Source organism: Podarcis erhardii (assembly GCF_964252035.2).
Source record: "Podarcis erhardii genome assembly, chromosome: 17".
NCBI lineage: Eukaryota > Metazoa > Chordata > Lepidosauria > Squamata > Lacertidae > Podarcis > Podarcis erhardii.
Window position 1 is genome coordinate 28,443,268 of NC_138515.1, and position 13,115 is coordinate 28,456,382.

General features: G+C 49.2%; 1 protein-coding gene across 3 annotated transcripts in view; it reads left to right on the forward strand.

The window, feature by feature from the left end:
- The window catches only part of LOC309332051 (low-density lipoprotein receptor-related protein 2-like), a 218,584-nt gene that overhangs the window by 160,218 nt on the left and 45,251 nt on the right, over positions 1–13,115 (forward strand). For 2 of the 3 annotated variants that reach the window (XR_014152054.1, XR_014152055.1), the window contains 7 exons: positions 559–759; positions 3,253–3,796; positions 4,677–4,805; positions 6,633–6,740; positions 7,984–8,217; positions 10,219–10,726; positions 11,740–11,854. Coding sequence is in view for 1 of the 3 variants with exons in the window: in XM_081844699.1 (XP_081700825.1) it covers positions 559–759; positions 3,253–3,796; positions 4,677–4,805; positions 6,633–6,740; positions 7,984–8,217; positions 10,219–10,726; positions 11,740–11,854; positions 12,220–12,264 (1,884 nt within the window). In the remaining 2 variants the exon portion in view is untranslated. Of the gene's footprint in view, positions 1–558; positions 760–3,252; positions 3,797–4,676; positions 4,806–6,632; positions 6,741–7,983; positions 8,218–10,218; positions 10,727–11,739; positions 11,855–12,219; positions 12,293–13,115 lie in introns of those variants that run through there. The other variant, XM_081844699.1, reaches the window with a different exon arrangement.

Consider the following 13,115-nt stretch of genomic DNA (forward strand, 5'->3'; position numbering starts at 1 on the left):
GAGGGAGCCTGCGCACAGCTTCCGGGTCATGTGGCCAGCATGACTAAGCCACTTCTGGCGAACCAGAGCAGTGCACGGAAACGCCATCTACCTTCCCACCAGAGTGGTACCTATTTATCTACTCGCACTTTGACATGCTTTCGAACTGCTAGGTTGGCAGGAGCAGGGACCGAGTAACGGGAGCTCACCCCATCACGGGGATTCGAACCGCCGACCTTCTGATCAGCAAGCCCTAGGCTCTGTGGTTTAGACTAAATCCAGACTGCCAGGGAAACTGACCTGTTGCACACCTGGCTCATGGGCCTAATCCTTTGTCAAATAGAGGATGGAAGATACCTTTCCCCCCACTTCATGACAACTCCCACAAACTTGAGATTAAATGGGAAATGCTTTTCCTTTCCCCAACTCACCCACACAATGCAGATGGGCTTTACTGCATATTTCCCCCAGCACAGTGTACATTGCAGTGCATGGCCTTGATTCAGGCTACAGACAGAGATGCCCTGAAAACACCAATCTCGGTCAAAGCTTTTAACATCTGGGGAAATTGGCTTGCAGATCCTGCATGAAGTTCTTCAGCCGGGAGCCCCCAACCCGTGTGTGGGAAATGGCTGTTCCCACTTGTGCCTGTTGAACCCAAACAAAAGAGGGAGCTGCCGCTGCCCAGCTGGACTTGTGCTTTCAAACGATGAAAAGACCTGTGTTCCTCTGAAGGAGACGGCGTTCATGTTTCTGGTTGCACAAGCCTCTGTTACTCAGGTATTGCTGCAAATGACCTCTTGCATAATAACAGGGAATTTGGTTGTAGTTTTCCAGTCCAAGGGGTCCTTTCCCCCCTTTGTGGTAAGCTGGAAAAGAAATGATTTTCCCCCCTGCTGGGTAAACATGACTAGATTGAGCTCTTACAAGGCTGCTCGACAAAAAATGTTGTGTATCTCATCTCCCTTTCCGTGACCTGCATTAAAGCATGACCTCAAAATTTTGGATCCCCTCTCGACTGATACCAAAGTGTTAGCTTTGTGATGTTCTGTGCCACAAACTCCGGAGGCTTTGCGTTGCTTTCGCTGAAGCCAGGAGAGCAAGAGGGGTCAGTGTGCACCGATCCCTCTTGCTCTCCTGGCTTCACTTCGCTGGAGAGGCGCTGCACAGTTTTCCCTCTCTGTGCAGCGCCCCTTCAGCGAAGCTGGAGGATAAATGGAAGGGGCTCCGTTTCTCCTGCCGCTTCGTTGAAGGGGCGCTGAGCAGAGAGGGGGAGAATTATTTTTCCCTGTTCTCCTCCTCTAAAACTAGGTGTGTCTTATGATTGGGTGTGTCTTATAGAGCGAAAAATACGGTATGTTTAAGCAGAGAGCCTGCCCACTATTTCACCGCAACACAGAGGAGTGCACTGACAACCTTTCAACGTATGGCCAGTGACTCCCCTCAACACAACCCCTTTAACGGGAAACCCTGGCATCACCGCCAGGTGGAGTGAGTTAAAGACATGGCTCCCACCCGGCCCCAGAGCAGACTGTGGCCCCAGTCTTACCTTCTCAGAAGATGAAGCTTTGGAGCCGACTGAGAGCTCCCAGGTAGGCTCTTTTATGCTTAAAAAGCGGACCCTACGCTCACCTGGTCCGCACTTGGGGAGGTGGTCCAGGAGCGCTTTGCCGGGAGTCACGTAGGATTGGGGGTGCTGTGCACTGGCATGCAAAGGGTGCCCTCCGTTTGATGTGGAGAGCAGTCATTATGCAATAGTTTTGTGCTGTTTGGTGCAGCGGAAGCGCTCAAACTGCCATTGTCAGCCTCTGGGCAGAGATATTTCTCAATTTTAATGCATTTACTGTGCTGCTTTTGAGGGGGCAATGCAAAACATGGGGTTTGTGCTCTGAAATGGTGCAAAACAACTGTGAGAATCTGACACTGCTTGGAGCCAATCAGACCATGTGGGATCTTGAGTGCATTTCACTTCAGCGGCATTAACTAGGAACCCAATTTTTAGTATCAATTCCTCATTTTGGGAGCAGGGTGTGCAGTGCAGAAAGGTTTGAAACGGTTGCGAAATTTGGCACCGGTTTGGAGTGAATCACACAATGTTGGCTTGTGTGGGGGCGAGAATGCCTTTGTCTCCTGGTTGGAGTATCAATTACTCAGTTTGGGGGGGTGGCACAAAAATAGCACAAAACTTTGGCACCAGTTTGAAGGGGATCCAAAACTTCAGGGTCACACATTACTGAAGCTCTTTCTCTGCAGCACTTGCCATTGTGAAATGTCCATTGTCTTTTCTCTCGCAAGTGAAGAAGACTGTGATGCCTCAGTCAGGCCCCTTGTACACTTTTACCAAACTCACTTCAGTGCAGAGCTTCTACTTCACTGTGTTGCAGAGACACAGTTGTTTTAAACTTGCATGAAGGCTCATCTTTGCCAGTTGTGGAAAAAAGGCCCTAAAGACCAGTACAGTGGTACCTCAGGTTACAGATGCTTCAGGTTACAGACGCTTCAGGTTACAGACTCCGCTAACCCAGAAATAGTACCTTGGGTTAAGAACTTTGCTTCAGGATGCGAACAGAAATCGCGTGGCGGCATCGGGAGGCCCCATTAGCTAAAGTGGTACCTCAGGTTAAGAACAGTTTCAGGTTAAGAATGGACCTTCAGAACGAATTAAGTTCTTAACCCAAGGTACCACTGTAGATTTAGGTCATATGAGAAGGGTTTCTGTCATGGAACTGCCATCAGTACTGGAGGGGGAGCGCAAAAGCCAGAGGGATTCCAGAGATCGTCCAGGGATCGGGAGGAGCAGCCCATCTTCTGGGGAAGAGAATCAGTGTAGCACCAGTGGAGAAGGGGGGCGGGTGGGGGAAGTAGCGAGGTGGTCCCATGACTCCTTGCCTGGGACCAGCGGGGAGAGTAGGGGTCCTCCGTTGCCCACGCCCTCCTTGCGCAGAAGGCTTTCGCGCAGAGAGGGTAGGCGGAGACTAGGCATCAAAGAGCTTCTTTGCTGGAAGAAGTTTAAGAAACGCCCACTGATGGATTCTGCCAGCGACTGAGTCAGCCATGGGTGAGTGGTTGTCCGGACAGAAAAGGTTCACTTTGGCAGCCCAGCCAGGTGTTTGCACCCAGCCAGGGAAATAGGCACCTGCTTACGTATGAGCAACCCCTTAGAACCATTACAGTTTCCTTGGCAGAATTTCTCCGCTGAAGCTGCAAATGGAACACCCTCTTGTTGCCTCCCCAAACCACATAAATGTATCTAATGCTGTCCTAAAATCCTAGGTCTACCTAAAGAAACTGCGCTCCGTTTCGGGGCAGCTGACCCCTGTCCACAGCACCCTCCCCATGACAAGCGTCAACCACTTGGCAGCAGTAGACTACTCTGTACGTGACAATGCACTTTACTACTCGGAGTCTGAAGGTGGCGTCATAAAGGTCCTAGCTATGAAGGACGCCGGGAGAGTTGCACTGAAGGAAGTCCTGCCGGTCAAGGGCACCGTGATCTCACTAGCTCTTGACTGGCTGAGTGGCAACATCTACTGGATTGACAGCAAGCACCCATCAATCCAAGTGGCAACTTCAGATGGGAGATACACACTTGTTCTGATCAGCGATGGGCTGTCCCATCCAACTTCTGTAGTTCTGCATCCCCCAACTGTGGCTATGTGCTTTGTCGACTCCGGTAACGAACACAGCGCCCTTGGTCCCGTAATAGAATGTTCTTCCATGGATGGGAGCAAGAGGAACGTTCTCTGGGCGACATCACAGACTCCAGTGGGTTTAACAATAGTAGATTATGGCACCCAGGTCTACTGGGCTGACCAAGGTAAGTAGTCTAACATCCACAATGGTATAATTATTTGGGCGCAGCTAGCCTCCTTTAAGGGACGCAGGTGGCGCTGTGGGTTAAACCACAGAGCCTAGGACTTGCCGATCAGAAGGCTGGCGGTTCGAATCCCCGCGACGGGGTGAGCTCCCGTTGCTCGGTCCCTGCTCCTGCCCACCTAGCAGTTCAAAAGCACGTCAAAGTGCAAGTAGATAAATAGGTACCACTCCAGCAGGAAGGTAAACGGCATTTCCGTGCGCTGCTCTGGTTCTCCAGAAGCGGCTTAGCCATGCTGGCCACATGACCCGGAAGCTGTACGCCGGCTTCCTTGGCCAATAAAGCGAGATGAGCACCGCAACCCCAGAGTCGGCCACGATTGGGCCTAACGGTCAGGGGTCCCTTTACCTTTAGCCTCCTTTGGGGCATGTTGAAAGGCTTGGCCAGCTTTCTGGACTGGCTGAACCACTAACTAACTTGCAAAATAACCCATCTTGGGATCTGGAAATGGATCCTTTGTTAACTTTATTGCGTTTATTTTTATTTATTATAATGGGCTGGCTTTCAAATCCAGTTCGGATATGGTGTCAGTGTTTAAGCTGTATCTGTATCCTGCAGAGAAGCAAAAGTCCGAGATAGGCATGGCCAGCAAGATCTAATCAATGTAACAAGTGTTGGCGACTTCCTGCTAGGAATGCCTTCAAGACGAAATATTTCAAGATCATGGAAAGTTTAGAGAATGGAAGTCAGCGAATGAGATGCTTCTCTGCAGATGCCAGTCTTTAATGTAATGTGGCTTGAAACTCAACAGGAGTAGTTCCCAGGAGTAGTTCCCATGCATATTCCTCTTACACAGCTCAGCCTCTAACTTCCTTTCTTCCAGCAAAAGGCACTGTGGAAAGCATTCGGACGGACGGCACTCAGCACAGGCTCATTCGTTCTGGGCTGCGTGGCCTTACACTCTTCACGGCCGGGGAGGGGATAATGGTCTGGACAACAACGGCGCGCAATGGTAAGCAGGCTCCAACAATTGCAGAATTCCAGCAAAACATTATACAGTGGTACCTCGCAAGACGAATGCCTCGAAAGACAAAAAACTTGCAAAACGAAAGAGTTTTTCGTTTTTTGAGTTGCTTCGCAAGACGAATTTCCCTATGGGCTTCCTTCGCAAGACGGAAACGTCTTGCAAGTTTGTTTCCTTTGTCTTGCAAGTTTGTTTCCTTTTTCTTAAAACCGTGCATTCACTTCGAGGAGCAACTCATAGCACACGGTGTGGTAGCCTTTTTTGAGGTTTTTGAAGACTTTGGTGATTTTTGAAGCTTTTCCAAAGTCCATGCTTCGCAAGACGAAAAAATCGCAAGACGAAAAAAACTCGCGGAACGAATTAATTTCGTCTTGCGAGGCACCACTGTATTTAAATAAAGTGTGAGTCGATGCAGGGACGTAGCATGGGTGGCTGGTCTCTGGGGTGGGGCAAGTGTTGTGCCCCTCTGGTGGACTGAGCAATGGTCAGTCCCTTTGCTGGTCAGCGTCTAATCAAGGGAATCTCTCCTTGCAAACTAGTCCCAACCTGGTAGCAGAGATAAGGCAGACAAAAAGTGAAGCTGAGGGCACCACCGTGTCACCTCATGCTACCTATCACTGCAGCAAGGCACTCTGGGCAATGCACGTGGCTCCAGCAGTGCTGTCCTACCTTCCTCTTCCTCCTCCCTCTCGGCCAGCCCAGTGGCGGGGCACACGGGGGTCATTTCGCTGGCCACGAGGAGGAGGAGGTACTGCCGGTGCCCCAGCCCTAAAGGCTAGGCCTGGGCGCAGCTTGTCTCCCCACCTGGAGTACTGTGTCCAGTTCTGGGCACCACAGTTCAAGAAGGACACTGACAAACTGGAACGTGTCCAGAGGAGGGCAAGCAAAATGGTCAAAGGCCTGGAAACGATGCCTTATGAGGAACGGCTAAGGGAGCTGGGCATGTTTAGCCTGGAGAAGAGGAGGTTAAGGGGTGATATGATAGCCATGTTCAAATATATAAAAGGATGTCACATAGAGGAGGGAGAAAGGTTGTTTTCTGCTGCTCCAGAGAAGCGGACACGGAGCAGTGGTTCCAAACTACAAGAAAGAAGATTCCACCTAAACCTTAGGAAGAACTTCCTGACAGTAAGAGCTGTTCGACAGTGGAATTTGCTGCCAAGGAGTGTGGTGGAGTCTCCTTCTTTGGAGGTCTTTAAGCAGAGGCTTGACAACCATATGTCAGGAGTGCTCTGATGGTGTTTCCTGCTTGGCAGGGGGTTGGACTCGATGGCCCTTGTGGTCTCTTCCAACTCTATGATTCTATGATTCTATGATTCCCCACAGCTACAGCCTCGATGAGGGTGCCTATTGTGAGGGGCGCCTGGTTGTGTGCCCAGAGCCACGGCCCCCTGTCCCCCCCCCATCCTTACGCCACTGGGTAGATGTGGCAGATGGTAGCACATGGCGATGCTTGATCACCTGCCTGGACTTGAGAAGTCCATCGCATGCCAACAAAATTAAGTGGGGCAGATGCCAAGGAACTGATCCTAGCTAGAAGTCTTAAATGATTGGCATTCTAGGGGGTTGAGATGAGTGTTTAGCATTATTCCTAAGCTTATAGGACACATTCAGCTGGTATTCTTTGGGAGCCTTGATGCAGTGCAGTGTGCACGAAGATAACTTACCTAATTAGCTCAGAAATAAACAGATTTTAGCTAGTTGAGAATTGGGGTGGGAAATTCTAATGCCATATAGTTTCACACACACACACACCCTAGGTCACTGTAAAGAATGTGTCTCCAATTTCCCCCCTCTTATTTTATGTCTTAATAGGTGCAACAAAGGTGTGGCACAGCAGACTGGATGATTCGGAAAACTGGTGGTTTAAAGAAGAGCAGAAACTTGTGGATATAAAGATCTACAGCAAACTCAACCAACAAGGTAAACATTTTTAAAGTTTTAAAAGGGTGACCAGGGTCTCTTCTGAGCAGTTACTTGGTCAACTTGGGGCCCTTTGGGGGGTATAACTCAAAATGGTGGCTTCTTAACCTAACACAAAAATAGGGGCACCAGTTCTTCCTTACTAGAATCTGTCAAGCTGCTTGCCTTCTGGAAGAACTCCCGCTATCTTTAAGGCTTGCTCTAGATTGCTTAATGGGATGCGGGTGGCGTTGTGGGTTAAACCACAGAGCCTAGGACTTGCCGATCAGAAGGTCGACGGTTCAAATCCCCACGACGGGGTGAGCTCCCATTGCTCGGTCCCAGCTCCTGCCCACCTAGCAGTTTGAAAGCACGTCAAAGTGCAAGTAGATAAATAGGTACCACTCTGGAGGGAAGGTAAACAGTGTTTCCGTGCGCTGCTCTGGTTCGCCAGAAGCAGCTTAGTCATGCTGGCCACATGTACGCTGGGTCCCTTTACCTTTTTAGATTGCTTAAACTGGGGACCAGGTAACAGAAGGGTTCAACACAGGTTTGTTTTAGAAAAACTAACCAATAAACCGACACGGGGACAAATAGAAGAAGACACCTTCACCCTGGTTTGGTTCCCCTTTATCACATACAGAGCCCAACAAGACAACATCAAGAATCCCCCAAAAGCATGCAAATCAATCTGGCTAACCTGATTCAAAAATACACACTCACACCCTGCTCACACACAAAAACATTTCACACTACAGCCAACCAAAGACAACCAACCACACCTTAAGCCACCTGCAACCTCTCTCACCATGAAGGAAATATAACAAGTGAGTAGTAAGAACCCATACAAGTGACGCTGACACCCCACCCACTAAGTAGAGTAATAGAAGCATAACCAGCCCACCCCACCCGCCCACCCCTCTTCCCCCTTTCCCCCCTCCTCCTTCTTTCTCCTAATTGTTTAAACCAATTCATAAACCAAGAACTCATACACATTGACCACTAATAATGAAACAGATGTTGCAGATATTTTCCCACATTTATTATGCTATTTTTGTGATATACATATGACATGAGAGAACTTGGTATACATCCTTGTATAAAATTATTCCTGTTTATAACACCCCCCCCAAAAAAAAACCAACCGCGGGTTTATTGCACCAGCAACCAAGCTGACAGGAGGGTGCTTCCTTTTAACACACCACATTTTGCAGAGTTGCAGGGAAGCCAAAGCGGTTAAAAATCTTTCTCTTGCTACTTCTAGGTCACAATGGCTGTTCGGAAAAGAATGGTGGATGCAGCCACATTTGCTTGCCGATTCCGCAAGGGAGAAGTTGCAGGTGCATCGCCGGGTACGTTCTAGAGCATGGTACTAGATGCACCGAAACACGATGCTCAGAGCCGCTCCAAGCCTGCAAGGATAATAGCAAATGTATTGCAAAAGAGCAAGTTTGTGATGGCAGCATTGATTGCTCTGATGGATCAGATGAGAGAGACTGTGAGTAACCCAGCTGAGAAACTGCATGTGTTGTGTTGTGTTGTGTTGTGTTGTGTTGTGTTGTGTTGTGTTGTTGTGTTGTGTTGTGTTGTGTTGTGTTGTGTTGTGTTGTGTTGTGAGTAAATGGATCCTTGGGGAATTCTCCTTTGCTAAATGGCCCTTAAAAATGCCTGAACTCCTAATGGTTGGACAGCTAGATTCATAGTGGTTAAGAGCGGTAGACTCGTAATCTGGTGAACCAGGTTCCGATTCCCTTCTCCTCCACATGCAGCTGCTGGCTGACCTTGGGCCAGTCACACTTCTCTGAAGTCTCTCAGCTCCACTCACCTCACAGAGTGTTTGTTGTGGGGGAGGAAGGGAAAGGAGAATGTTAGCTGTTTTGAGACTCCTTCAGGTAGTGATAAAACGGGATATCAAATCCAAACTCTTCTGCCTTACCAGAAAATCATTCCCTTTTCATAGACCCCAACAACTACAGCTTTAAATGTAATGAAATACTGTTCTTTCCTAGTAAGTTAAAGATAAATGACCCCTGGACAGTTAGGTCCAGTCAAAGGCGATTATGGGGTGTGGCGCTCATCTCGCTTCAGGCCGAGGGAGCTGGCGTTTGTCCACAATCAGCTTTCTGGGTCATGTGGCCAGCTGTGGTCTAAGCCACTGAGCCTCTTGGGCCTGCCGATCGGAAGGTCGGCAGTTCGAATCTGCACAACGGGGGTGAGCTCCTATGGCTTTGCTAGTACACAAAAGTTGCACCATAGCCCATGAGGCTATCCAAGGCACAATTATAGCTAACATAAGGTAAAGGTAAAGGGACCCCTGACCATTAGGTCCAATCATGACCGACTCTGGGGTTGCGGCGCTCTTCTCGCTTTATTGGCCGAAAGAGCCGGCGTACAGCTTCCGGGTCATGTGGCCAGCATGACTAAGCCGCTTCTGGCAAACCAGAGCAGCGCACAGAAACGACATTTACCTTCTCACCGAAGCGGTACCTATTTATCTACTTGCACTTTGATGTGCTTTCAAACTGGCAGGAGCAGGGACTGAGCAACGGAGCTCACCCCGTCGTGGGGATTCGAACCGCCAACCTTCTGATCGGCAAGTCCTAGGCTCTAGGTTTAACCCACAGTGCCACCCGTGTCCCGTAGCTAACAGAAGATTATGCAAAACATAAGGGAAATCCAAGCTACATACTTAAAACTAGTTTGCCATGCTGTCTTACAATGGGGGCTTCTAGGAATTATTCTGTGAGCAGGAGGTAGGAAGTGCTTCATATGCTCAATGCTTTACTAAAAATGCATTTTCAGTATTCAATCGGGGAAGCAATGATGGTGCTATTTGTAGAATAGGTAGATTCAAGACTGGAATATACCCACAACCAAACTGTTGGCCAAAGCAGCTAAGTTGGTCAACAGATAATTCAAACAATTTAAGATTAACCTTTGAGAATCTGTGTTTTATGACTTTGCTAGAAAAGGAAAGGTGAGCTACCTCCTTAATCAAGTACATAGCTGTCAGCTAGCCAGCTGCATGCGTTGCTGCACTTAGCAGAGAAACATTCCCGGCAGCCAGCCATAAATTCCTTTATTTTCTTCTGACAAGATTACATGCAGAATAAACAAAGCGACCCGTCTCTCATGACGCGTTGCTCTAACTACTTTCTCTTTTCCGTCTCCCTCAAGACCAACAGAGCCAACGGCTCAGCCCCTTCCGTTTTCCCCTGTGAGGTGGATCCCCCTCTCTCTGAAGCAGACTCACTATCCTCTTCTCTGTCTTCTGAGGAGGACTCAGTACTGAGTACTGAGCAGTGGAGATCGTTCCCTGTATCCTCTAATTCTTTCCTCCCTCGCTGCCTGCAGTTCCCTGACAATAGCATAACCTCTGAAAAGTAAGCTTTGATGGCAGCTACATTTTCTATCCTTAAACCACCAGATCAGTCATATGGTATTAGGCTGATCTCACTGTGTCCCAAAAGCAATGTGTTGATGGCTTTTCTGCCGGCAGGCAACAACACTCCAAAGAAGAAACCCCAGCCCACACACCGACCTTCCACACTGCTGAGAACAAAACCCTTTCTTGTTAAGAAAAACACAGTGGCACCCACCAAAACCATCACCAAGAAGCCTACGGATGGAACTGCACAAGTAAAAAAATACACGAGAAGGAGTACTACTGCAACAGCAGGATGGGCACTCGAGCCAAGCAGAAGCCAGAAGACCACATTACCTCCCAAAAAGAAATGGAAAGAATCGTCTCTGGTGCAGGGAATCGTGAAAAGTGGCTTGGAGTCGCAGCCTTGCAGCAGGGAGACTTGTAACAGGAGAGGGGACTGCACTATGGAGGGTGATACAGTGAAATGCATCTGCACACTGGGCTATAGTGGAGAATACTGTGAAGAGGAGGAGGAGAAGTCTAGGGCGGGTCTCGTTCTGGGCATCATTTCCATCCTGCTAATGGCCATGGCAGCAGCAGGGACCTTTGTCTACTTCAGGAAGCAAAGAACGCGGCAAAGGTAAGGCTATTTGTCATTCTCTATGCGGGTGGCGCTGTGGGTTAAACCACAGAGTCTAGGACTTGCCGATCAGAAGGTCGGCAGTTCGAATCCCCGCGATGGGGTGAGCTCCTGTTGCTCGGTCCCTGCTCCTGCCAACCTAGCAGTTCGAAAGCACGTCAGAGTGCAAGTAGATAAATAGGTACCGCTCCGGCGGGAAGGTAAACGGCGTTTTTGTGCGCTGCTCTGGTTCACCAGAAGCGGCTTAGTCATGCTGGCCACATGATCCGGAAGCTGTACGCTGGCTCCCTCGGCCAATAAAGTGAGATGAGCGCCACAACCCCAGAGTTGGCCACAACTGGACCTAATGGTCAGGGGTCCCTTTACCTTAACCTACGCTGCTAGATAATAATAATCGTGGCCGACTCTGGGGTTGCGGCACTCATCTCACTTTATTGGCCGAGGGAGCCGGCGTACAGCTTCCGGGTCATGTGGCCAGCATGACTAAGCCGCTTCTGGCAAACCAGAGCAGCGCACAAAAACGCCGTTTACCTTCCCGCCGGAGCGGTACCTATTTATCTACTTGCACTCTGACATGCTTTCGAACTGCTAGGTTGGCAGGAGCAGGGACCGAGCAATGGGAGCTCACCCCGTCATGGGGATTTGAACCGCTGACCTTCTGATTGGCAAGTTCTAGGCTCTGCGGTTTAACCCACAGCGCCACCTGCGTCCCTGATGCTCACTTTGGCTGGGCCCAAAATATGGGCAGCAGTAATTTGCTTGTGCAGAGACAGCCTGCTTTGAATGGCTTGCTTGTGCCTGTTGCAGTCCTGTTCACAGAATCATGAAAGATTCTGGCATGCATGTGCTGCAACTGCAACTGCAATTTGCATTAATGCATGTAGTTTGGGTTCCAAATTAGTGGTGCAGGTGGTTCTACAAGATCACTGTGCCTCTTAGCAGCTTAGCACAAGGGTTCCAGCCTAGGATTTGCATCACAGTCAATACGTCTGTCTTATCTCTTCCTCCCACAGGACTTCAAGTGTATCATCAACTGGACCACTGGCCAGCTACCAGAAGGACAGCGACAAAGAAGACAATTTCGTTGAAGATGAAACCTGTATCAATGCAGCTTATGATCCCGAGCAGGTGAGGGCTTCTTAAGATTCCTGTCCTAAGCTTCCAATTCCGAGCACTGGTATATGCTTCCTGTGTTCTTGGAACCAGTGTTGTTCTTACTTTGGGATTTTAAACCTGGCCTGGCAAAGCCAGCAGCAGGGTCAGAAAAACTTCGCTGCCTAGAGGAGCTGCACTTGTGAGTGGTTAAGATGCTGGCGGGACAGAGGGAGGGACGTTGGCTGAAATAAGCGCACCCCCTACTTGGCAAGGCTTCTAGCAATCTGTCTGCAGTTCTTCCTTGCCTGAAGAATTTAACTGGTTGTAATACCACTGCTTTTGATAGTCCAGGTGAAAATGCTGAGAGTCCTAAAATGTGGCTTTACAATCCTCCGCAGGAATTGTCGACTCCAATGAAGACAGGCACGGGCACAGATTCGTAAAGCAAACAAATAAATGATTCACAGTAGATCAGTGTCTTGCAATCTCTTTCCCCCCCAAATGCATCGCCCGGATGATAGTGGGAATTTGGCATATGCTATGTCTGTTTCCAAGGGTGGCACTGTGGGTTAAACCACAGAGCCTAGGACTTGCCAATCAGAAGGTCGGCAGTTCGAATCCCCGCGACAGGGTGAGCTCCCATTGCTCGGTCCCTGCTCCTGCCAACCTAGCAGTTTGAAAGCACGTCAAAATGCAAGTAGGTACCGCTCCTGCAGGAAGGTAAACGGCGTTTCCGTGCGCTGCTCTGGTTCGCCAGAAGTGGCTTAGTCCTGCTGGCCACATGACCCGGAAGCTGTACGCCGGCTCCCTCGGCCAATAAAGCGAGATGAGCACCGCAACCCCAGAGTCGGTCATGACTGGACCTAATGGTCAGGGGTCCCTTTACCTTTATCACCTTAGCCCAGGGTTTCCCAAACTTGGGTCTCCAGCTGTGTTGGGACTACAGTTCCCATCACCCCGACCACTGGTCCTGCTAGCTAGGGATGATAGGAGTTGTAGTCTAAAAAAAAACAGTTGGGGACCCAAGTTCGGGGAAATCCTGCCTTAGCCCAACACATATCCTTTTAAAAATTTCTTGCTGACATTAGGAAAGTGCCAGTGCATTGAATATTCTGGAATTGATTTTTTTTTTTAAAAAAAACCAAATCGGGATGGATGTTCATGGTTGTATAACCTGAGCACAAACAAATCTGACCAAATGGTCAATGAATATCAGATATAATCTAACCTCATAGTTGCACAAGACTTGGGATGAATGGGTTACCTGGAGGCATTCTGAGACGTTCCTATTGAG